At 49.9% G+C, this 26,047-nt stretch overlaps 1 protein-coding gene across 1 annotated transcript in view; it reads left to right on the forward strand.

Annotated features, from left to right (window-relative positions):
• The first annotated feature begins 358 nt into the window (after positions 1-358).
• LOC103784488 (E3 ubiquitin-protein ligase LNX) overlaps positions 359-26,047 on the forward strand; it is a 31,710-nt gene continuing 6,021 nt past the window's right edge. Inside the window, 5 exon segments of the mRNA XM_063598609.1 lie at positions 359-410; positions 2,252-2,425; positions 2,780-2,851; positions 8,218-8,314; positions 8,510-8,585. Of these exon segments, the coding sequence (XP_063454679.1) occupies positions 359-410; positions 2,252-2,425; positions 2,780-2,851; positions 8,218-8,314; positions 8,510-8,585 (471 nt within the window).

The raw sequence follows: 26,047 nt of genomic DNA on the forward strand, positions 1-26,047 counted from the left end.
TTTTTTATTTATTTATTTATTTTTTTTTTGCTCTTTGCAATCTTGTTGCTGTTGGCTGTTTGGGTCTGCCCTGATTGTAAGACACCCATGGCAAAGGTCTGCAGCTTCACACCTGGATGAAGTCAGCGAGACCATGAGTCCACCAGGAGGAGCGAACAACTCTGGACCCGCCACCTTTATAGAGCTGTAACACTCATCGCGGAGCTCTGCAGCTTCACTCCTGAAGCCAACGAAACCACGAACCCACCAGGAGGAACGAACAGGTCTGGACGTGCCATTTTTAAGAGCTATAATGCTCACTGTGAGGGTCTGCAGCTTCACTTCTGAAACCAGCGAGACCACGAACCCACCAGGAGGAATGAGCAACTTTGGTTGCGCTACCTTTAAGAGCCGGAACACTGACTGCGAAGGTTTGTGGCTTCACTCCTGAAGTCAGCGAGACCACGAACCCACCACAAGGAAGAAACTCCGAACACATCTGAACATCTGAAGGAACAAATTCCGGACACGCCATCTTTAGGAACCGTAACACTCACCGCGAGGGTCCGTGGCTTCATTCTGGAAGGTAGCGAGACCAAGAACCCACTGGAAGGAGCCAATTCCAGACCCAATATTGTTGTAGAATTCTCTCCAGGGTGTGGGTGTGGTGGCTCAGGCCTGTAATCTCAGAGCACTTTGGGAAGTCAAGTTGGAAGGATTGTTTAAGGCCAGGAGTTTGAGTCCAGTCTGGGCAACATAGTGAGACCCTGTCTCTGCAAAAAATTAAAAAATCCAGATGTGGTAATGTGTGCCTGTGTCCCAGCTTTTTTGGAGGCTGAGGTGGGAAAATGGCTTGAGACCAGGAGTTAAAAGCTATGAAGAGCTGTGATCATGTCATTGCACTCCATGCTAGGCAAGAGTGACGACCCCCAACTTTTAAAATATATATTGTTGAGGCAGAGTTTCACACTGTCCCCCAGGCTGGAATGCAGTGGCATGATCTTGGCTCACTGCAACCTCTTCCATCAGGTTCAAGCAATTCTCCTGCCCCAGCTTCCTGAGTAGCTGGGGTTACAGGCGCCTGGCTAATTTTTGTATTTTTAGTAGAGAAGTTTTCACCATGCTGACCAGGCTGGTCTCGAACTCCTGACCTCAGGTGATTCACCCACCTCGGCCTCCCAAAGTGCTGGGATTACAGGTGTGAGCCTGGCATAAATAAAATTTTTTAAAAGAATGAAACAATTATCTACAGACAACTTGTCCCTTCATGGCCTGCATAGGCAGGGCCCTGCCTTTGGCGTCGTCTGTCTGGGGCCAGCTATTCTTTGACGTGAGTTGGTGTAAGTGTGCCAGCTCCCTCGCTCCAGCACAGAGGGACTGATCTGAGCCCTGGCTTTCCTGGGCAGATGGAGCTCCAGCTGCCCCAGAGGTGTCTATGTCAGTAACTTGCCCCTCCTTGGTTGCTCCTCCCATCTCCCTTCCTCCCATACCAGTGTTTCCTGGACCACCTTATGAATCAAGTGCTTGCACTTACATCCTGTCTCAAGATCAGTTTTTGGGAGAATCCCAGTCAGGACAGTAGCTCATTCAAAAAATAAAAAATAAAAAAAAATTCAAAAAACACACAACAGGCCGGGCGCAGTGGCTCATGCCTGTAATCCAGCACTTTGGGAGGCTGAGGCAGGCAGATCAAGAGATCGAGACCAGCCCAGCCAACAGGGTGAAACCGTGTCTCTGCTAAAAATACAAAAATTAGCTGGGTGTGGTGACATGCGCCTGTAGTCCCACCTACTCAGGAGGCTGAGGCAGGAGAATTGCTTGAACCCAGGAGGTGGAGGTTGCAGTGAGCCGAGATCATGCCATTGGACTCCCGCCTAGCGATAAAGTGAGACTCCGTCTCAAAACAAAAAACAAATGAAAACAACAGTGACAACAAAACACACAAAAGACAAGCCAACAGAATAACATCACTGGTCCTCAGACAGGTGGATGATTGGATAGGCAGGTGATAGGGAGGTAGGTAAGCAGGGCTTACCTGAAGCTCATGGAGCGGAAGTTCAATGTCTTACTTTTCTAATTTTCCTCTTCTCTGAGTTCATGTCTCCTTCCAACTCTCCCTCCCCGCCAGCCTCCACAAAGGGAAAACGAAGCCCCCAGATCTTGTCTTTTAAGCCCTCAACCTGACGTCGGGGAAAGAACCCTGACCTGTCTTTCCTCCCTCTTTCTGGCGTGAGAGGGCCACACTTGGTAGGGGGTATCCTCCTTTTCACAGCTAATAACACAGAAACGAGCTCCTTGTGCCCGTTGGGCAAGGGCCACAGGGATGGGCCTCAGCCCCCGGCAGAAAAGGCTCCCCAGCTCCTGAGGGAAGTTTGGGAGCAGCCCGGGAGCTCCCATGGGCAGGCAGTAGGCGTGACGGAAAGAGAAAAATCACAGCTCACACCAAGTAAGGCCTGTTGCTGGGTGCGCTGAACCTTTGGACAAAACTTTGTTTCATTTAGCAAACCTCCATAACAATGCTTTGAGGAAGCGATTCCCACTTTCAGACAAGGAAACTGAGGCTCAGAAGGCAAAGTCACCTGCCTAAGTTTCATAGGGCTTCGGGGGTGGAGCACTTACCAGTAGGAATGCTGGCCAGAGCCCCTTCTCTGCTCAAACTCTGCCTGTGGCTCCCACGTCACTCCAGGTAGAAGCTGAAATCCTTTCCATGGCTCACATGGCTCTGCTTAATCAGTCCCCCACCCTCACCCGATTCCCCCTAAGCCTACCCCCAACCACACTGTCTCTTCTTGTTCCTCAGATAGCCCTGGATCCTCCCGCGTTGGGGCCGCCATCCCTGTATCTGACTGGAGCTGGCTTCCCATGGAAGTAGGTGACCCGCAGCCACCTCCCTGCAGCCACCAGGTCTCTCCCCACAGGCAGCTTTTCCTTTCGGCCTTCCCTGGCCTTCCTGTTGGAGATCGCAGCCCTCCCACCCACTGACCTCCTGCGGCCAGGACTCCCTGACGTATTCTCCATATATCTTACATGTTTATGTATTGGATATCTGCCTCTTTCCAGCAAAACATTGGCTCTGAAAGGGCAGAGACTTTTGCATGGTTTGTCCACTGTCATTTCCCCGGTGGCCAGAACATCACCTGGCACATAGTAGGTGCCCAATATGTGTTTAGTGGATGAATGAGTTGGGACCTGCACCCGGGTAGTTTGAACTAAAGTGAACTAACTAAAATGTACCCTGACAGAAACCAAACTTCACTGAATTGTAAATCAGACTTCAGTATTTAAAAAATTTATTTTTACTTTTTATCATGGAAATTTTGAATAAACACAAAGTAGCAAGAATAGTATAACATGTCACCCAGTTGCAACAATTGTCAACCCACGGGCAATCTTGCGTCATGTGCACCTTCTCCCACTTCCACCCTTCCTGTGTTATTTAGTTTAAAAAGTACCCCAACTTTTAGCATCTTAGTAGTTTAGCAAAATAACAGTTCCTGTGGATCAAGAATCTGGGCCCGTCTCATCTGATGGCTCAGCTGAGGGCAGAGCTGCTCCTGAGCTCATTCAGGCGGTTGTCAGTAGGACTCAGCTCCTCCCAGGCAGGGGGCCAGAGGCCTCCCTCAGTCCTTTGCCAGGTGGGTCTCTCCAGAGGGCAGCTTACAACACGGCAGTGGCTTTGCCAGAGTAAGTAAGGCGGTGCTGGGTGGGGGGAGTCCAACTGAGAGGGGAGTCACAATCATTTGTGAGCTAACCTCAGAAATGACATCCCAGCCCAGGGCAGTGGCTCAAGCCTATAATTCCAGCCCGTTTGGAAGCTGAGGCCAGAAGATTCTTAAGGCCAAGAGTTTGAGATCAGCCTGGGCAACTTAGCCAGACCCCATCTCTACCAAAAAAAAAAAAAGAAAAAAATTAGGGGGGTGTGGGTGCACATGCCTATAGTCCCAGCTACTCAGAAGGTTAAGGCAAAAGGATCACTTGATCCTGGGGGGTTGAGGCTGCAGTGAGCTGAGATTGCACACTGCACACCCGGCCTAAGCAACAGAGTGAGACTGTCTCAAAAAAAAAAAAAAAAGAAAAATGAAAAAAAAAGAGAAGACATCCCATGGCTTTTGTGGTATTCAGTTCATTTGAATCAAGTCCCTAGGTTTGGCCTACACACAAGGTGAGAGATTGCACAAGGGTGTGAATGCCAGGAGGGGCCCTAGCCCATGCCTCCTAGAGAAATGTGGGCTCCCGGACGCAGGGCCCTGTGCGCGAACGCTCACCACAGCATTGCCACAAGGCAGAGGCTTTGTGCACCACGGCGCATCCCCCCAGCCCTCCTGGCCCAGCAGTGCTGTGCTGCGGCACTGCCTCCACCCTGCCTGTGCTGTCCTCTGCTCTTCTGCCTCTGGACTTGCTCAGCCCCTGCAGGTACAGGCTGGGTTTGTGAGGGAGCTGATGTTCTTAGGGGCAATCTTGAACCGATGGGAATGTGAGTCTGTAGATGAGTCTCTGACCTCCATCCTATGCATTCTACGTAGTGCTTCATACAATCCTTGGTGGGGTCAAGCTGCCAGTGCCAACAGCAGTGAACACCTTTGCTGGGCACCCTGCGTTGTTTCTGGACTCTTCCCCTGTTGTGGCCAGCTTCTGAGATGACCTCTGATGAGCCTTACCTCCAGTCTTCATGCCCTGTGACGTCTGTGGTCTGTTTACCTACTGGAGTAAGGTGGAGGTGATGGTGTGTGACTCCCAAGGCCGGGTCACTGAAGGCATTGCAGTGCCCTCCTGCATCTTTTGGATTCTCGCCCTGGAGAATGCCAGCCAACGTGTTGTGAGGACATTCAAGCACCCTGTTGAGAGGAACTGAACCTCCAACTAACAGCCATGCAGATGAGCTTGGAGACAGATCTTCCAGCCCCAGGCGAACCTTCAGATGATGGCAGCCCTGGACAATGACTGACAGCAAACTCACAAAGAAAGCTGAGCTGGAACCACCCAGCCAAGACCCACAGAAGCTACAAGGGATAAATAAAAGATAACTGTTGCTTTAAGCCATCTGCTCGTGGGGTAATTTGGTGCATGGTAGTAGATAATAGTGAGACTTTTATTCTCCTACTTCCTCCGTCTTGCTTCCTGAGAGCACCTCCCAGACCAACTGCCTGCACCCAAGCCTTTGTCTCAGCTCTGCTTTCAGGGGAATTCAAACCAACACAGTCACAGTGAAAACTTAGGGTCAAGATAACGTCTATCCACAAGACACTTGATAAACTGTGGTATTGTTATTCGACTGACCCCAAACAGCAGTGAACATGAGTGACCAAGAACTACCTCAATCAGCTAGGGGAGGTCCCTAGCACCTAATGTGAAATGAAAAAAATCAAGAAGCAAGAAAAAAGAAGAATACCCACAGTGAAACTCTCAATAAAAAGTTTCCAAACACATAGTTCCATTATTCGCACTAATGCTTATGGGCACATATGTATGTAGTGGTAAAAGCACAAAAGCGTTTGTGAGATGAGCAAATGCCAGAATCAGAGTAATGGCCACTTCCGGGGATACAAAGAGAGGAGAGACTGGCTGGGAAAGGGACCCAGGAGCACCATGTATTGGAATCCTTGGTGGAGAATTGAAGCAGATCTGAAGATGAAGCTTGTTGGTGAGTGCAAAGCTGTGTGTTATATAATTTTCTATGCCTGGTTGCATATTCATTGTTGCATTTAATTTTTTTTTTTTTAGATGGATTCTTGCTCTGTCACCAGGCTGGAGTGCAGTGGTGCAATCTTGGCTCACTGCAATCTCTACCTCCCGGGTTCAAGAAATTCTCCTGCCTCAGCCACCCAAATAGTTGGGATTACAGGCATGTGCCACCACACCCAGCTAATTTTTGTATTTTTAGTAGAGACGGGGTTTCACCATGTTGACCAAGATGGTCTCGATCTCTTGACCTCGTGATCTGCCTGCCTCGGCCTCCCAAAGTGCTGGGATTACAGGCGTGAGCCACCACGCCTGGCCACATTTAATATTTTTTAAAATGAGGGATGAAACATACAAAGGGAACTTGGAGGTCTGATTCCATTTCAGCCGCTGGTTCCGTGGCCTTCCAGAGCACTTCCCAAAAGGTACCACTCATGGTCCTGCCTCAATGACTTTGCATTGGCTGTTCCATCCCCAGCGATACTTTTCCACCAGAGAGATGCCTGACCTCATTCTTGCCCTTGTGTTCAGAACCACAAAACACTGTATATTGTAAAAATGTCCCGTTTGCTTATGCCTGAGTGAATGGGTTTCTGCTGCTAACCCCCTGACCAGGCACAGAGCAGTGGTCTTTGCAAGGATGGGCCTGGGGCCTTTCGGTCATTCCTCCTGAGAAATGCTGCTCAGGCCTTTGACCAAGACACAGGAAAAAGGGAGCAGAGATGCAAACACAGATATGCAGCAACCACTCTGCCCAGATTCACCTCGGCTTCCCCCTTGGCACTTGCTATTTTCACAGCTCTCCAAGGCCATTAGTGACAACTGTGCCCTAAGTAGGTCACAGCGATTATCCCCCTTTTAGGGGCAATCATCATCATCATTGTGAGGCCGCAGGTTGGTGTTTAGTGTCCTGCTGTTCCACGAACTACTTGGACACTTGACAGGCCCCATCAGCACAAAGCCCTTCAGAGAGGCCAGGGGCAGCAATCTGCTCTTTCCTTTTTCCAGAAGGAACAGAGGTTGAGAGAGGGTAAATGAACCCCCTGCCCTGCCAAGAAGAGTGTCAAGTGGGCTTTGGGGAGGGGATGAGTCCCCCTCAGACACTGTGAAAGGATGGTGTCCTCTGTGCCCAGGATCTGGTGTTGGCACCACTGACCACCCCCTTCCTTCAGAGAACGTCTCCTCTGTCCCTCCATGTGGTCCTGGGGAGGCTGCCAGGCCAGCTCACTGCCACCCTCCCTGCAGTGGGGAGCAGCCGGTCCAAATGGGATCATGAGCCACAAAGCACACAGGAAGTTAGAAATCCAGTGGTGCAATCAGAAGCAGAAAAACAAAACCCCCAAATCCGAGTGTCTCAGTGGACCACAAGATAAATTCAAGTTGGCAAGATAAAAAGGAAGGTTTCGCTAAGTGTTATTTAAGAAAAACAAGCAGGCAGGGCTCAAATTGGGAACAGAATGTGTGGGGATAAGCAAAGCTCTTCTTCTTGTACATCCCACAGTTTCCAGAGAGGAGGACAACAAAAATGCCTTGAGCACTTGAGGTGAGGACCTGGAGGAAAGGTTCAAGAGACCAAAGGCTTGCAACCTGGAGCAGAGAAAAGCACAGCCTCGCTCTGAGGCCCGCCCTTAAATGCTGTGCCCTGGGCCCTGCCAGGCCCCACCCAGGTCTGGCCCTTGCTTCCCTCACTGTTACACACTTGCCTTAAATTAGAAGCAGAGCTGCACACAGCCACCCACCCGATCCTAGGGGCTGACACCATATTTTATCTGCCATTCTTTTATTTTTTTTTAGATAGGAAAATGGAGACCCAGGAAGATGCACAAACTTGCCCACAGGTCCCAAGGCTGGCTGGGACTCTGTGGGACTTGAAGCCCAATGCTGGAGCCCACGTCCCTCACTGCTACTCCCTGCTGCGGCCCTGACTCACCCCTTCCAGCCTGCCCACTACTCTCAGCCCTTCCAGGCTGCCCACTACCCCACCTGATGCTGGGTCCTAAGCCTGTGGGCTCCGGCCCAGCCCAGCTGTGCGTGGATCATGGAGTTGGATGGTGGCTCACTGGTCTCCCGCTCCCACCCCTGCCCCCACCCACACACTGCTAGTTTTCCTTCTAGCAGTCAGAGGGATGCTGTTGAAAGTCATCCTCCTTCCTCCCCACAAACCCTCCAGGGCTCCCACCTCCCTCAGGATGAGGCCAGAGTCCTCCCACTAGCCCCCGTGAGTGCTCTGGCCTGGTGGCATGCCTGCTCCCCTTGCTGCCTGCTCATTTCATTCTGGCCACTCACGGTACTGCCTCAGGGCCTTCGCATTGGCTGTACCCTCTCCTGCAATGCTTTTCCACACTACACAGACAGAACTTGCTCCCTCACCTCCTTCAGACTTTGTTCCACTGCAGCCTTCTCAGTAAGCCTTCCTCAAGCGCCTTGTGGTGGAGAGGTACAGAAATACCCTCTAGGGTGGGAAGAAAAGCAGCCAGCCTGGGGCCCCAGTCAGGGCCTCAAGATGTGCCCTTATGTTGCTCCGATCCTGCCCTGTCTCAGGGTGTGCCCTGCTCTCAGATGTGCCTGCCGCTGACGACCATTCCCACTCCGACAAGGAGGCTGCAAAGGCTGTAGCACCCAGGGATGAGGATGAAGCATTTTTATTCTTCCCACTGTAAGATGAAGTAGCATGCGTAAGAAGCCACGTTGGCTCATTTCTGCTTGAACCCCTGACTCTGTGACAACGTGCAGCTCTCTGGAAAGATGCTTTGAAGACAAAGCAGGATGAAGCGCACGGCCCTGCACGTCTCTTGCCTGAGTCACTTGATTCCTTAAAAGAGAAGAGCTCTAGTCCTTGCCTTTCTGACAGGCTTAATGACGATGTCTCTGCCATCTATAACCAGAGGTGCTCTTACACCCACACCTTGATGGGCTGCTGCTTCAACGTAACTTCTGAGCAAGTCCGATGTGATTTTGCACTTGCTGAACCTCCACCACCTGTATGTAAGCCGTGGGCTTCAACAGAACTGCCCCGAGGCAGTAGATGTGGTCTGGAGTCCTCAGACTCCTGAATGAAATGAACTTTAGTTCTTCGAAAGCTTGATTTTGTTTTCGTTGTCAACACTGGGAAATCGGGCTTAGAGGGGCTTCCAGGGGCCTCTTTGCCCTCCAGCTTTCCTTGCCTCCTCTTGTCTCCTGATTTGCTCTTATGTTTCTCTACCTTCCAGGATCCCGAGTTGCTAAGCTCCTAGCTCCAGCCTGTCCCACCAGCAGGGGCTCCAAGGGGCTCAGGCTTCCCAGAGTCCAGTGCCCACATGGCAGACAAACCCACATCGTGTGCCCGAGTCTCCTGGCCTGGTTTAGGCATGTGATTACACTCATGGGGTCTGTGTCTCTTGCTCGGATTTAACCACATACCCTCTCAACCCGCCAACTAGGTTTCAATGCAAGGGAAGGCCAGATCCCTGTGTGTCATGTCTAACCCACACACCCACGTGAGCGCATGTCTGTGCACATGGAACGTGTGTCTGGGGTCCCGATGGCAGTGTTTACACAGGAACCTCTGTCCAGTGAGCGGGCACACACGCATGTCCTGGGCATCTGGGGCTAGAACTCTCAGGAGTGAGAATGGGGTAAGGGGCAGAGGGTCCTTTACAGTGGGCCACCAGGGCACCCCCACTGGCAGCATGGACCCACCCCCTCAGGGGGCATGGAAAATATCTGGAGCCTAGGTCGAGGGTATGAACGTCCCCAGGGAGAAGGAAGGTCATCAGTGAATGTAGAGTGGGCAGAGTTGCCCCTTCCAGGGGAATGAGCAAGGGGCACATCCCGTCAGTGCTGGGTCCACTGAGAGCTTGGGGGGCTGCCATTAGCCCACGTGGTGCGTTGTGTGAAGGAAGAAAGCGCCCTCTAACGGTGGCTGCACTCCCAAGGGTTGCAGGGCTTGGCTAGCGGAGCATGGACTGCATGTCAATGAGCACTGCGCCTTTGGCAGGATGCCCTTGGGCAGTGCACAGCCTGTACCGCTGTACAGGGCATCCGTGGGGGAGGCGGGACTTGTGGAGACACATCAGACCAAGGTCAGCTCCAGTGTGAATGGGGGAATTGAGGGAACCAGAGGGCAGCAAGAGGTGGAGAGGCATCCAAGAAAGGCCCAGAGGATATGTAGGCTGGGTTCCCACCAGCAGTCACGTGAGTGCCTGGCAAGACCATGAGTCAACATCCCAGCACTTGGGGTGGGGTGGGGTCCACACACTCACTCCTCTGGTGCCACCACAGCTCAGGGGGCCTCTTGTCTGCACGCTGAGCCAGGACTGGCCACGATGGAGGGGGCCAAAGAACAAGAGAGCCCTGCTCTCTAGTTAAAGAGAAAATATGCACCCACACGGAACATGTTTAAAAATGTTCTTCACAAGTTAAACCTAGAGTCACCATATGGCCCAGCAATTCCACTCCGAGGTATCTACACAAAAGAACTGAAAACAGGTGGCCGGGCATGGTGGCTCACGCCTGTAATCCCAGCACTTTGGGAGGCCGAGGCAGGCAGATCACGAGGTCAGGAGATCGAGACCATCCTGGCTAACACGGTGAAACCCCGTCTCTACTAAAAATACAAAAAATTAGCCGGGCGTGGTGGCAGGCGCCTGTAGTCCCAGCTACTCAGGAGGCTGAGGCAGGAGAATGGCGTGAACCCAGGAGGTGGAGCTTGCAGTGAGCTGAGATCGCGCCACTGCACTCCAGCCTGGGCAACAGAGAAAGACTCCGTCTCAAAAAAAAAAAAAAAAAAAAGAAAACATGTATTTGAACAAAAACTTATACATAAGTGTTTACAGCAGCAGTATTCATAACAGCCAAAAGGTGAAAGCAGCCCAATCGTGCATCCACAGATGAGTGGTAACAACTGCAGATGTGGATCCAAGCTTGGACACTTCTTACCTTCCAGACCCTGGACAAGTTCTGCAGCCTCTCGGACCCTCAGTCTCTTCATCTAAAAAATGCAAACGACAGTGCCCAGTTCTTGGGTGGTTGGGAAAACTAAGCCTACATACATAAGGTGTCAGATGCCCTGTAGGTCCTCACGGAGGTACGATATACCTGTACGATGGGATATTATTCAGCCACAAAAAGTACAAGACAAGTGGACCTTGAAAACACTATGCAGAGGGAGGATGGCAGTCACAATAAATCACATACAATTCCACTTATATGAAATATCCAGAATAGGTAAACCAACAGAGACAGGAAGCAGACTGCTGGGTGCCAGGGGCCGGAGGAAGGGAGGAGTGGGGAGTGACAGCTCATGGGAATGGAGTTCCTGTCGGGGGATGAAAGTGCTCGGGAGCGAGATAGAGGTGATGACTGCACAGCACAGAGAATGTACTAAATGCTGTGAAATTGTTCACTCTAAAACTGTTAATTTTATAGTGTGTGGATTTTACTTCAATTTAAAGAAATCTCATGCCTGAAATCCCGACACTTTGGGAGGCCGAGGCGGGAGAATCACTTGATCCCAGGGGTTCAAGACGAGCCTAGGTAACACAGCAATATTCCATCTCCAAAAAAAATTTGAAAAATTAGCTGGGTGCGCTGTCATGCACCTGTAGTCCCAGCTACTGGGAGGCTGAGGCTGAGACAAAAGGATCACTTGAGCCTGGGAGGCTGAAGCTGCAGTGGGCTGTGACTGTGCCACTGCACTCTAGCCTGGGTAACAGAGAAAGACTTGCCTCTCTTAAAAAAGAAAAGAAAAGATCAAGAAAGCAGATGACCAACGGCCACAAAAATTTGCAGAGCTTCTTGCAGACTACGGAACACAAGGCTGGTGTTTAGAATAGTCACCAGCTGGCCTCATAGAGAACAGTCTGAGCCCACCTCTCCCTGATGGGTTGTGGGGAGGCCTGGGGTCCTGGAAGAAGGCCGTGTGGCTCAGGTTAGGGGCTTGGGCTATGAATCCCTAAGTATGAACATATCTGCAGACGCCCCCTCCCCCTCTGCCGCAGGCTCCCGAAGGAGGTCTGGACAGAGGGGAGGAGGGCCAAGGGTTGGTGGGTTTTGAGGGTCAAATAGCAAGCACTTGGGTCCGGCCAGGTCCAGGATGAAATGCCAGATTTTCCATCTGCCGTCTGCATGGACAGATCCTGCAGTTTCCCAAACCTCCAACTCCTCACCAGTGAAATGGAGCCAGTAATTCCCACCCAGCAGGAGGGTGAGGGAGAAAATGCATGGAGGAGCCTGGGTCTGCAGGCAGGTGTGGAGGGCAGGTGCCTGGCTGGTCTGGTGGCCGTCCTTTGATTACTTTTCAGAAGCAGCCGGAAAATAAGGCTCAAGTGCCCAGAATAGAAAGCCAGGCCGTCCAAACATAGGTTTAAAAAATATAACCGGGAAAAATCAACTTCCTTATGTTCACACTCGACCTCAGGTGTATTCATGGGGAAACGGCGAGAGGTCTGGAGGATGTTTGCAGCTGCTGTGGGTGGTGGTGGGCAGGAAGCCCTCCCCACCACCGCTCTGCCTGTGCGCCCGATCTGCCCGCCGTGGGGCCCAGACACACTTCCTCCTCTCCCTCTGCGCTCTGCTCCGAGGGCAATTTGGCATCTGCCGCCTTCAATTAACATTGCAGACTGGAAGTGGGGGCCTAGGGGAAGGAGGTGGGCGGCAGCGGAGAAAAACAAGCCCACTGTGTTGACAGCTGGGCACACCACCTGCTCCAGCGTGGCAGGGAAGTTGAGGACCGCAGAGCCAGGAGGGGGTGAGGGAAGGCTGTCGCACACACTGGGCCTCTGTGCCCCCCTCACCGGTTGCACCCCCAGATGCAGGCTCTGTCCCAGTCCCTGTGCCAGGACTGGCTTGAACAGACCCCTCAGCCCTCTGATGGGAGGAGGGAAGGCAGGATGCACCGAGGTGGGAGTGTTTCTCCAGCTCTCTCTCTGCCAGGCTGAGTCTTGCTGGTTTCCCTTGATGGTGCACACCAAGGCATCCTTCACTGAACTCCCTGCAGTTACCGTGGCAGGCAGGCTTTTTCCTGCTGCAACACTGGCTGCTACCCCAGATAGTGCCTGGGTGGGTGACTGTGTAAGGAGAGCGGCTACCTCCGGCCCTACTGCCAGGTTCAGCTGGGTGGCACTGGGCCTGCCTCTCATGAGGCACAGTCTTTGAGGACAGTGACCAATGACTAACCTCGACAATGACACTGGGGCCAGGGCTGATGTCTGTGTCTGGTACCTTATGTATGTGGGCTTATTTTCCCAACAACCTGAGAAGTGGGCACTGTCATCCCATTTTCTAGATGAAGAAACTGAAGGTCTGAGAGGCTGCAGAACTTGTCCAGGGTCTGGAAGATAAGAAACTTCAAAGCCAGGCCGGGGCCTGCATCTCAATCTCCTAATCCCAGCACCTTCTGGTTGTTGCCCAAGCTGCCCCTGGGGAAGTCCAGAGTTAAACACAGTGAAGGCAGAGTCATGGACCATGCGTCCAGGGACCTGGGCAGTGCCATAGTTTGAATACATCCCCCAGACTTCATGCGCCATCCCCAGAGCAGCAATACTGAAAGGTGGAGTCTTTAAGAGGTGATTGCCCTCTTGAATGTATTAATCCATTCATCAATTCATCATCAATCCAATTCAACAATTAATGGATTAATGGGTTATCACAGGAGGAGAGCTGGCAGCTTTATAAGGAGAGGAAGAGAGACCTGAGCTGGCGGGTGGGCACGCTCAGCCCCCTCGCCGTGTGATGCCCTGTGCAGCCTTGGGACTCCACAGAGTCCCCACCAGCAAGAAGGCCCTCACCAGATGTGCCCCCTGACTTGGGATGTCTCAGTCTCCAGAGTTATAAGAAGTAAATTTCATTTTGTGTAAATTACCCAGTTTCAGGTATTCTGTTGCAAGCAACAGAAAATGGACTAAGCCCAGCAGTGAGATGCTGTTGGCATCACAGGACTCTGTCATGAGCATCCACAAGCAGCCTAGGCTTTTCAAGCCTCAGTTTCCCAGCTAGAAGATGGGCCAGACAGAGCCCCTCATGGGGCTGTTGCAAGGATAACATGGAGACAATGGGTGCAGGGTGACTGCCTGGGATGTAGGGAAGGGTTCCATAAAGGATCAACCTCTTGCTTCCGCCGCCTCCTTTTTTTCAGGATCCATGAGACTCTGGACACAAAACGGCTTTGGGACTCAGTTAGCAGCATCCAGGGAATGGGAAGCATAGTAGGGATTCTGTCCAAGTCACTGAGTCAGAGGTGGTGGAAAATTAAGCCCCAGTAGGGCACTGTTTTATCCCGCATGTGCATGTGGGGAAGCAAATCAGGACCCAGGAGATCTCGATTCTGGAAAGATAAGACAAGGCACTGGAGGAGGTGCCAGTCTACTTCAGAGTGGCCCCAAGAGGCACTGTTGGGCTCCCTCAGACAGAGCCAGTTCCATTTAACCCGCCCCCTGACCTAGTTTGGTGTCTCTATGAGAGACACTCTGCAGAGTGCAAATTGCTCTGAACCAACTTCAGCTGGGCCAAGTCAAATGGGAATGAGATGCACATGGAGGGCCTTCCCCATGTGTGTCCACACGTACAGGTGGGAGAGCATGTACAACCCACGCACCCCACCTCCAGGCCCATCTTCTGGGCAAGCCATCCCCTCCCTGGGCTGCTTCCTCATTGAGTGAAGTGCTTGGATGGAAACTGAGTTGCTTGCATCCTTTCCCCCCAGAGCTGTCTTTTCAAACAATCTCCCATGGAATCTCAGCATAAAGAGAAAGTGGGAGCACAGATGGGGCGTGTGGGGCCCTGGCCTCCTTCACAGGCCAACTGGGACCCCACAGAGTGCAGCTGAGCCCCAGCAGAGGTGGATTTCCTGGGCCCCTTCCGGGCCTGGTGCTGTCTGATGGGTACCTACCTGTCCTGGTGATGTCACCCCAGTGCTGTCACCAGAGGTTTTGTGTCCAGCCCTGGCTCAGAGCTCAACCCATCCTGCATGCGTCTGGTGACCTTTGGCATCCGCAGGGACACGCTGTGCTGAGGCTGGGCTGGAGGGAGGATTACACGGCTCTTACGCTGTTGCCAAACACATCTTCGAGAAGAAGAGAGAAAGAGCAAAATAAACAGAGCCATGTTCACCTCCCTGGTGCCCGATGAAGAAAGCCTTTCCTGAAATAGCTTGGCCACAGATCCTTGTGGAAAATCCCAAAGTTGAGAGAGGGATGCACCCTCCTGTCTCCTGTAGAGTGCCCCCCATCTTCCATCCCCCCCAGATCTCTGGGCACTTAGGGAAATAACCTGTTTAGAAGTAGTTCTATTTTTCTAGCAATTGGGAGGGTCTTGCGTATAGAAGAAAGTGCAAGAAAATTAAGTCATCTGGACATATTGTCGAAAAAATCATGAAGGACATGGGGAATCAGCTCCACCCCTTTCTTCTTGCATGATTTTGGGCGATGTCACTTTAGCCACTGAGACTTGACCTGTGTGATCCGGTCCATGGGGTCCTGCAAATATCTATTAGGCTCCAACCACCGCATCTGGCTCATGGAGGAATCAGAACATTTCCTTTCTTCCTTCCGTAGGTTGCATCACAAGCAAGGGGCTAAGTGAGCCTCAGTTTCTGCATCTGTAAATGGGGGTGTGTGCTTCATGACCAAGGCCTCCAACAGCTAATATGACCCCAGTGTCACCCTGGGTGCTGTGGGCCACTGTGTGCACAGGAAGAAACAGACTGGGAGGGACTAAACAGGGAGGAGAAGAGATGTAAGACATATGGGGAGATAGGGAAAGGAATAGAGAGGGCCAGGGAGAGACAGACACACAGTGAAATATGGTGGAAGACAAACTGGGAAAGACAAGGAGAGAGACAGGGGCCCACCAGAGATTAGAGAGAGACACAGAGATAGAAAGAGACCAGAGAAATGGCAGTTACAGAGAGAGATGAGGAGAGACCAGGGAGACACAAAGACAGGGACAGACACAAAGACCAGAAGAGGCAGGAGAGAGAGGAAAGAGACACACAGAGAAACAGGGAGACACAGAGGCAGATACAAAGAAACGCAAAGAGATACACCGGGAGAAACACGCATTTACACAAAGCAACTGTTGTCCTGGTTTCAGGTTTGTGGGTCCAGGCTCCAGTGAAGTACGACTACGCCTGTACCCTCAGCTTCCAAGAACTTCCCCTTGTGCCCCTGAGTTGTCTGGAGTGGATTTCTGTTTCTTATAATCCAAGCATCTGGAGTCAGATGACCCCCTCTTCCAGCACCCAGCAGACTACCTTGGCCCACTTTGAGCCTGGCCTCTTCTGCTCACACATCCCTCCTGCCCAAACATCCTGGGCATTTTTTTGTTTCATTGAAGAAAGATTTTTGTTTTGAAATAATTTTGGATTTACCAAAGAGTTGCAAAGATAGTACAGAGAGTTTCCATGTACCTTTCACTCACTTTACTTAGTGTTTACATCTTACAGAACCATGGTACTATTCTCAAAACTAATAAGTTAACATTGTTAAAATACTATTCAATAAACTACAGACTTTATTAGGTTGCCACCAGTTTTTCACTAATACAAGAGTCAGAAAACTCTTTCTGTAAAGGACCAGATAGTAAATAGTTTCAGCTTTGCAAGCCATATGGCTACACAAAAGCAACCACTGAAAATACGTAAATACCAGCCTGGATAACATAGTGAGACCTTGTCTCTACCAAAAACAAAATTTTAAAAAATCAGCCGGGTGTGGTGGCATGCACCTGTGGTCCTAGTTACTTGTGACGCTGAGGCAGGAGGATCACTTGAGCCAGGGAGGTCAAGGCTACAGTGAGCTGTGATTGCACCAGTGTACTCCAGCCTAGGTGACAGAGTGAGGCTCTGTCAGAAAGAAAGAAAGAAAGGAAGGAAAGGAAAGAAAAAAGGAAGAAAAGAGAGAGAAAAAAAGAGAAAGATGAAAGAAAGAAAGAAAGAAAGAAGAAAGAGAAAGAAAGAAAGACAAATGAGCATGGCTGAATTCCAATAAAACTTTATTTACAAGAGCTGGCAGAGGGCCAGAGTTGGCCCATAGACTGTAGTTTGCTGATCCCTGATCAATGTTCTTTCTCATTCCCAGGTCTCACATTGCCTTTAGTCGTCAGTTCCTCGGCCTTTCTTTGTCTTTCATGACCTTGATATCTGTGAACAGTCCTGGTCAGGTATTGTGCAATATGTTGCTCAATTTGGGTCTGATATTTTCTCATAATTAGATTGAGGTTATGCATTATTGGAAAAACTACCCCAGGAGTGATGATGTGTCATTCTCAGTGCATCATATCAGGAAGTACATGATGTCAGTGTGGCTTATTACTGGTAACACTGACCTTGACCTATTGGTTACAGTGGTGTTTGCCAGCTTTCTCCATTATAAAGTTATTATTTTCCCCTTTGTAATTGATAGGTATTGGGGGAAATGCTTTGCATCTGTGCAACTCTTGTTTCTCCTTAAACTTTCTCCTACGAGTCCGAGCATCCATCGGTGGGTCTTGCCTGCAGCAGTTGTTCCTGTGGTGTTCAAATGGTGATTTGCTGTTTCCCTGGTTCCTTCCACTTTCATTAAAGGGAACTTCTCTCGAAGGAAAAATGGTCCCTTCTTCCCCGTTTACTTATGCAATCAGTTATTTATATCAGTATGGATTAATGGATATTTATTTTATTTGATGAGGTAAAACCCAATAGTATAATGTACCTGGATGTGTTGCTGGACTGTTCCAGTTTTGACTCCTGGGAGTTACTTCCAGCTGGCTCCCACATCTTCTCCACAGTCCCCTCTTTTTTGAGCACGTCCTGACTTTCTGGCCCTACTTGATGCTCCAGCCACATCTGGTACCTTCCCTGCCCCAGCCCTGGGCTCCGATGCTTCTCAGGAAGGTGCAGGCACTCTTGCCCTGACTCCTCCTTCTTTTTCTTTTTGAGATGGAGTCTTGCTCTGTTGCCAGGCTGGAGTGCAGTGGCATGATCTCGGCTCACTGCAACCTCCACCTCCCGGATTCAAGTGATTCTCCTGCTTCAGCCTCCCGAGTAGCTGGGACCACAGGCGTGCGCCACCACCCCAGCTAATTTTTTGTATTTTTTAGTAGAGACGGGGTTTCACCATGTTGGCCAGGATGGTCTCGATCTCTTGACCTCGTGATCCGCCTGCCTTGGCCTCCCAAAGTGCTGGGATTACAGGCCGGCCAACTCCTCCTTCTTCCTCCAGGGTACTCTTCCTCCCTCCCGGTGGCCACTTCCTCTTTGCTTCCTCCTCCAATGTGTAGACCTACCTCCTCCATGCAGCCTCCTCCCCTCCCGCCAGCCCTGGTCATGCCTGCTCTTCCTCCTGACCTATCATGGCTCCGGCTGCTTGCCTGGCTGGTCCCAGTTCAACGGCACCTGTCACCCACCTCATGGGTCTGTGGCTATCTCCAAGGGCTGCTTCTGAGGCCCCTGAGCTGACCACTGGGCTTCCCCTCAAACCTTGGGGACAGGCTGCTGCCCTCCTAGCCTGAGATGTCACCTCCAGGAAAGCATGGCTGAAAACCATGTAGCAACATCACTCATAGGTGCACACCACTGTGGTAGGCAGGAACTGAGAGGTGGCCGGGGCTGCAGCTCATGGATGGAGGTTGCCAGACAGTGGTGGTGTCGGCTTAGAGGTGAGCCTGCTGGCAGGAGCTCCCGGCCACACAGAGATTGAAACGACTTCAGAGCTCTCTTCACTCCTCCCTTCCTCTCTGGTCTCCATGCCAGTGTGGCTAAGGACCATTTCTTGTGCCTGAAGGACATTAGTCAAACTTGTTTTAGTTTGTTCACTCATTCATTCACCATTCATTCATTCGACAGGTACTGAAGCATCTACTATGTGTCACAGCTATTCTAGTTGGAGGCACAGCCATGAACAAAACAGGCAGAAATTGCTGCCAGTTCTAATAGGGAGAGACAAACAAAATAAAGTGTGCGTGTGTGTGTGTGTGTGCGTGTACACGCACGTGCATGCAGTGAGAGCTATTCCAGGCTTGTGATGTTGAGGGTCTACATTTTTGGTTAAAAGAGCATTCACAGCTTTCTCTCAGGTGCAATGGATCCAGCTGCTTGCTGAGGTTAAGTCAGCAGCAACTTAACACGGCTTTATTCAGCATGACGATTCTTCACTTGGGTCTGAGCAGCCCCGTGACACATTTTCATTTTCTCCCCTTTCAGCCCCTTTGAATGGAAGTGCTTAGTAAACCTGGCATGTCAGAAATACAGGAGGGGCCTTCAAGGACATCCAGCTGAGTGGTTCTCAAACCAGGGCCCTAGGAACCCCCTGGGTCCTTGGGTGGGTGGAGGGGGAGCACTGTGAAGGGAGAGTAACCACTCCTCAGCTTCCCTTCTACCAGAGAAACTCCTTTTCACAAACGGGGCTTCTGTTCGGGATTTTATTTGGAGAAAGGGATTCTGGTGCTAAAAAACAAAGTTGGGTAACCCCTCATTTTACTCTTGTGAGGTAAGGTGGCATCCGGGTAAGAGTCCACACCTGGCATCAGGCTGCCTGGGCTGGATCTTGGCTCTGCAACTTCCAACTTACTTAGCTCTCCAGATCTCAGCTTCCTCATTTGTAAAACGGGTTCGTAGCAATGACTGCTTCAACAGGGCTTTGGTGAGGGCTGGATAGCATAACCTGTAGCAGATGCTTACCAAGTCCTGATAAGTAGGCACTAAATCACTCCTATTTACAAATTTTAAATAAAAAAAGAGAAAGAAGTGATACCTGTTCTTAAGAACACTCAAACACAAGAGAATCCAAAAACCATTTTAGAAAATTTCAGCCGGGCATGGTGGCTCACGCCTGTAATCCCAACACTTTGGGAGGCCGAGGCGGGTGGATCACCTTGAGGTCAGGATTTCGAGACCAGCCTGGGCAACATGGTGAAACCCCATGTCTACTAAAAATACAAAAAAAAAAAAAAAAAAAAAAAAAAATTAGCCAGGAGTGGTGGCACATGCCTTTAGTCTCAGGCACTTGGGAGGCTGAGGCAGGAGAATCGCTTGAACCTGGGAAGCAGAGCTTGCAGTGAGCCAAGATCATGCCACGGCACTCCAGCCTGGGTGACAGAGTGAGACTCCATCTCCAAGTAAAAAAAAAAAAAAAAAAAGAAAAGAAAGAAAAAAAAAATTCCAGCCATACTCCCAAGAGTAACTACAGGTAAAACAGTTTGGTATATGTTCTTCCAGACTGTTCTTCTAGACATTTGCAAATTTGTAATATATATGTTCAGAAACACTTCTTGCAAAAGGATATTTCACTCTCCATTCTGCTTTGTAATTTGCTTTTTTTCCACTTAGTAATACATCATGGGCGAGTTTCTTCACCTGTTCCAGAGCCTGACCACATTCCTCTTCATGGCTGTATAGCATTCCATCCCAGGGACCGTCTGTCATTTTTAACCAGTCCCCAACTCAAACATATTTAGGTTGTTTCCAAGTTGTTGCTATCACAAACAGTGCTGTAATTAACACATTTGTACCTACTTCTTTGAATTCTTGACGTTTGCTGCAGGTTAAATTCATAGAAGTGGAATTGCTGAGTCAAAAGGTTTTCCCATTTAACATTTTTATAGGTACTGGCAAACTGCCCTCCAAATAGATTGTACCAATTTATACTCCCATCCATAAAGGAGGAGAGGGGCCTCTCTCCACACCCAGTCAATGTTGGGGATGACGTTCTCTCTGTTCCCTGCCCTGTGACAGATGAAAAATGTTGTGCTTTTTTTCTTTTCTTTCTTTCTTTTTTTTTTTTTTTTTTTTCCTGAGACAGGGTTTCACTCTGTCACCCAGGCTGGAGTACAGTGGCTCAACCACGGCTTGGCTCACTGCAGCCTCAACCTCCTGGGCTCAGGTGATCCTCCCACCTCAGCCTCCTCAGTTGCTGTGACCACAGGCACACACCTTCTGCCTAGCTAATTTTTGTATTTTTTTTTGTAGAGACAGGGTTTTACCATGTTGCCTAGGCTGGTCTCGAACTCCTGGACTTAAGTGATCTGCCTGCCTTAGCCTCTCAAACTGCTGGGATTACAGGCATAAGCCACCGTGCCTGGCCTGTTTTACATTCCTTCCTTCAATGATTCATGATGCTGTCTGCGTGTCCCAGTGTTTCCTGGCCATTCATAGTCTTCTCTTCTGTGAACTGCCTCATCACATCTTTTGTTTTTGAATGAGGAAGCTGAGGTCCAGAGAGGTGTGGAGGTTTATCCAAGTTTGTAAACTCCAGTTCTCCCCACTGTTCCTCTTGCCATCTGTCATGTTGGTGGCTCAGTCTCCATTCATTTCTCTCTTAATAAAACAGTACCTGTCCGGGGTTGGATTCCCCCACAGACAGACGCCGAGTCAAAGGTTCAAATTCTCCTGGAGGAGAAATCTCGTTAGAGAATGAAGGAAGCAGAACCAGGAGGGGGAAGAAGCTCTGGATGAGATTTTAGGGAAAGTCCTAGCTCAAGCCTGAACCTGGGCCAGCTCTCAGGTATGAATTCCACCTCGCCTGTCCTGCGTGGAGGCAAGGAAGCAGAGCGGTCCTGCTTCCTCACAGCTCAGGCTGGCACAGGTGGCCCCAGGGAGTGCAGAACAGGAACCTAGGCTCTGTGGGAGGGTCTTCTCTGAGGTGACCAGGGGCTCAGGAGTGAGGCACTAAAGTGCATAGTAGCTGGGCACAAGGACATGTTAAAAAGCGATGTGAGGAAGTCTGGGAAGGACACCAACATTGTCCTCTACTGTACCCCCATTTTCTTTGGGGATCCACTCCTCCCTTACCCCAGCCTAGCCTTTTGGGTTTCAGTGGAGCCTCAAGAGAGAGCCCTGCCTGGCTCAAGCAATTAGAACATTCTATCCCTCTGGCCATGACTGATTTAGGGTTGGATCCACAACACAATCTGTGCCAGTGGAAGTCAACCCAGCAACTGTCGGGGGAGAGCGGTACTTGGTTCATTTTTCACTGCTGTATAGCACTCCACTGTGTGACTAAGTCTGGCTTTATGTACCCCCTCACCTGCTGGTAAACATTTGGGTGATTTCCGGTCTTTCCATCTACGGAAAGTGCTGCTGAGAATTGCTAAGAACATTCTCGTATGCATTGCCCAAAGCATGTGTACACCTGGGAATGAAATTGAATGCAACATTCAACTTGGCAAGACAATGCTCCATTGTTCCCCAAAGTGCTTATAACAATTGACACATCCACCAACTGTGGGTGAGCTGTTTGGAGTTTTCGCCAAACCACGATAATGTCAGATTTCTTACCTTTTGCCAATTTACTGGGCGTAAGAAGATAGCTCACCCTGGTCTTCATTTGCATTTTCCTGATTAATATGTATATTCACCACTTACCACTCAGGTTTCCTGCAAAGTTATTTCTTCCCGATTCTTCTCCCACTGTCCTTTCTCACATAGAAGTCAGCCACTCTTCTTTGTTTAAGCTCTTCCTTCTGTCTGGAAATGCCCCAAGGAAACTTTCTGCCCACGCTTCCACACCTGGTCCTGATGGCACCTCCTCCAGGAAGCCTCCTTTGATTCCCCTGTAAGGGGCAACTCCTCCTCACGGTCCCCTAGGACCAGCACTGCGAGATCCCTGAGGACCGAGTCCTAAGTGTGTTTCCTCTCTCTCCTTCCCACCCCAGCCAGGCTGATCAGGTGACTCCTCAAAGAACAGGCTCAAAATGGTTTCTGTTTCCCTCCCTCCTACTTGGGGTTTACCCCATGCTCGTGACAACAGGACGGGCACAATTATGGATTACAATGTCAATGTGAACCAATAACCCAAAACATTGCCCCCACCCTCATCTCCACAGTGACTTGCCAGAGAAATCCGGGCAGGGCGTTTCACCCCTGCCACCTCCAAAGGAAAGCTGGTGCACACTCTGCTCACATTTTCTGTGCCTGTCGTAGAGAAGGATGAGCATGCCCATCCATCAGCTTGTCCTGGGAACACCCCAGTAGCGGGAGCGCCTCAGCTTTTCATCCCTGCTCATCTCCACCCTCCCAAGCTCACCCACAGCCTTAGAAACGGGCGACCGTTCCCTGGCTCTGACTCAGTGTGTGGTGTTTATCTGCCTGCGAAAAACCAGAAATTATAAAAACTCAGAGAAGGCTTCACCTCTGCCAAAAAAGATGATTCCACCTCGAGACACAGCTCTCCCTGGGGCTGTGGGGTTGGCAGCTGCTGTGTTCCCGAGGTTTCAATGAAACTGAATGCCCCAAAACAATGCTTGCTGATTTGCAAACCTCAGATGGAACCAAAATTTTCATTTCCCCCCCATGCACTACAAAACAAAAACAGAGATTTTGGCTCGGATTTTTGGCTCAGCTCCCAAACAGCACAGTGTGAACCAGAACCCAGGCGTCCCCACGGGGTCTGTGTGTCGGGCTCTGCTTCTCCCCCCGCTCTTCTGTCTCCAGGTCCTGCAGACTGTGGAGGGGACAGGCCATAGGAAAGGATTAAGTCTTCTCATCTGCCACTTTATTGTTGATCTAGAACTTTCTAGACCTTGAGGATTTTGACAAAATGTGAATCTCCAATTATTTTGTGCAGCAGACATTTCAGAGGCAGAATGGTGGGAGGCTGTTGAATGGAGGGTGCACTGGATACTTTAGGCAAATTACTCGATTGAGCATAGCCTGTTTCTCCTTTGTAAAGTAGAGAAGACAGTGCGTACTTTCTCCATTTCACTGTTTTCTTCTGTGGCTCAAAATGAGACAGCATTAAAGCACTCTGTGGTAGGGGTTGTTCCCAGTCTTAAGACTTCTTGGATCATGAAACATGACACAACATGGATGAAACTTGAAAATATGAAGCTAAGTGAAAGAAGCCAGGCACAAAAGACCACACGTTGCATGATTCCATTTATATGAAATGTCCAGAATAAACAAATTCATAGAGACAGAAAGTAGATTAGTGTTTGCCAGGGGCTGGTGAGAGTGTGGTTAGGGGGGATTGGTGAGTGACAGTTCATGGGTGTAGTGTTTCTTTCTGGAGTTGATGAAAATATTCTGAAAGTAGACAGCGGTGCTATATATAGTGGGGATAGGAGTGAATATATTAGAAACCATTGAATGTTACACCTTATTTTTGTTTCATTTATCATTATTATTTTTTTGAGACAGGGTCTCCCCTCTATCACCCAGGCTGGAGTGCAGTAGCATGATCATGGCTCACTGCAGCCTCAAACTCTTAGCTCAGGTGATCCTTCCACTTCAGCCTCCCAAGCAGCTGGGATCATGGGCATGCACCACTATACTCAGCTAATTTTTAAGTTATTTGTAGAGATGGAGTCTCCTTATGTTGCACAGGCTGGTCTTGAACTCCTGGACTCAAGTGTTCCTTGTGCCTCAGCCTCCCAAAGTGCTGGGATTACAGGTTTGAGCCACTGCACCTGGCCAATGGTACACTTTAAATCAGTGAATTGTATGGACTGTGAATTATATGTCAATAAAGCTGTTATAAAGAAGAAAAGAGCATATGCTCAGATCACTAGATATTTTGAGTTTTCAAGAGAAGCAGTGTTTCAGGATTAGGTTAGCTACCTATAACAGTAACTTCACCATTACAGTGGCTTAAGTAAGAAAGAAGTGCATTTTTACTTATGGAGAAGTCAGGAGGTAGGTAGTTCAGGGCTGGTTTTGTGGCTTCTTAGAGTCTACCGGGACTTAGGTTCTTCTCTCTCCTGTGCCATTCTCAGCCAGTGGCTTCCACTGTCAAGGCCAATTCAGAGTTCAAAATGGCCACTTGTTTTTATCCAGGCAGCAGGAAGAAGAAAGGAGGAAAGAATGAAAGCCACCCCCTAACCCTTGCGCCACCTTCTTCTTTCATCTCATTGGCCAAAACTGAGTCACATGGTCTCACTTTGCCACAAGGGAGGCTGGGAAATGTAGTATTTTAGTTGGGCACATTGCTGCGCTGTCTAAAAATCAGGATTTGTAATTAAAGAAGCAGGGAAAACATCAGCTTGGTAAACATCAGCATCTGCCACTGCTTTTAGGTGAAATTCTGGTTGGTAATTTGACCCCCCCTTTTTAAAAATACCTTGCAGAACAAACTGAACACACCTGCAGTCTGGACTCACTGCAGGTAGGCCTGCTGGATTGGCTGTGGCTCTGTGGGGAGACGGGAGTGGGAAACCTTGTCCACTATGGCTTTGCAGATGTCAGTGGTTTGAAAGCAGCTATAGTTAAAATAAGGACAGTGCTGAGTCACTGTGAGGTGGTGGAGAGAGGGAACACACAAGTGCTTGGCAAACACAGGGAGCACAAACACACGAAGTCACAGTGTGGCTCTGCCACCGCATGGTTCAGACAAAAGCTCTGGGCTCTGCACAAAGCCTCCACAGCATCCAGGCTGCTGGGCAGACAGGAAGGGGCACGGCAATCTGAGTCATGGCACCCTTCCTGTTGTGTTCTGCGTTTGCATTTTCTTTGAATATAAACCAAAAGCATTACAAACTATAGATGTAATTTGGACATGAAGGAACAAGGACAAAAAGTCAATAATTACTCACTCTGGACATGACCTTGTCACTGCCTCACCTTCACTTCCGGCAAGGCAAGAGCCATTCACGCTACTAATGACGTCTCCTGGGAAGATCGCATAATAAGCCTTGGTCAGAAAGCTGTATTTTTTGATAGGCAGGAAGCCGATGGACCTTTACTGCAATGTGTTCCGCAGGCTGCTCTAAGTTGCTGAGAAGGCCTCTTGGGGAGAGGAAGCGGGCCTTGGGTAGGGTGGCATGGCGCTGTCAGATGCATCATGCCTACTCCCCAGGTGCAGGAAGGCTCAGGTGTGCAAGCCCAGAGGGTCGAGGAGTGCTGGACCAGCCCAAGACAGGCCATAGAGGTTCCAGCATTGTCATGAGCTCGCAGAGTGACTTTCTTTTCTCATTTTCAAAAGATGAGGCTGTGCGAAACTTCTTTTTGGGGCATCTCCCTTGCTGTCAAACCAAGTCTCTCATCTTCTAGGAGTCAGTCTTTTCATGGTGACAGATCTTGGAGTTAGACAAGCCTGGCTCAATATAGAGCTCCAATTATTTATTGTATCCCAAAATGCAGTGGCTTGAAACAGCCCCATTTGATTAGATATGAATTTGGGTAGGTGGGCCTCCATCAGAAGATCTTTCGGTTCCACATGGCTGTGGTTGGGGCTCATTCAGGGGTACTTACCTAGCCACTGGTGTGGGTCTAGAGGGTACCTGGTGGCTTGGGTGTTGCCTGGAAGACTGGGCTCCTCTGGGGCTCTCCACATGGCCTTCTCAGCCCAGTAGCTGGACTTCTGACATGGCAGCTCAAAGCTCCAAGGGATGGGAAACGGACCCAGAGATGGATTCTTAGTCCACTGCTGTCTTACTCATCCTCAATTTAAAAGAAACACTGGAGGCAGTGTTAAAGATTCATACCCCCAAACAGCCCCAATTT

Source organism: Pan paniscus, chromosome 19 (assembly GCF_029289425.2).
Source record: "Pan paniscus chromosome 19, NHGRI_mPanPan1-v2.0_pri, whole genome shotgun sequence".
NCBI classification, from domain to species: Eukaryota; Metazoa; Chordata; class Mammalia; order Primates; family Hominidae; genus Pan; species Pan paniscus.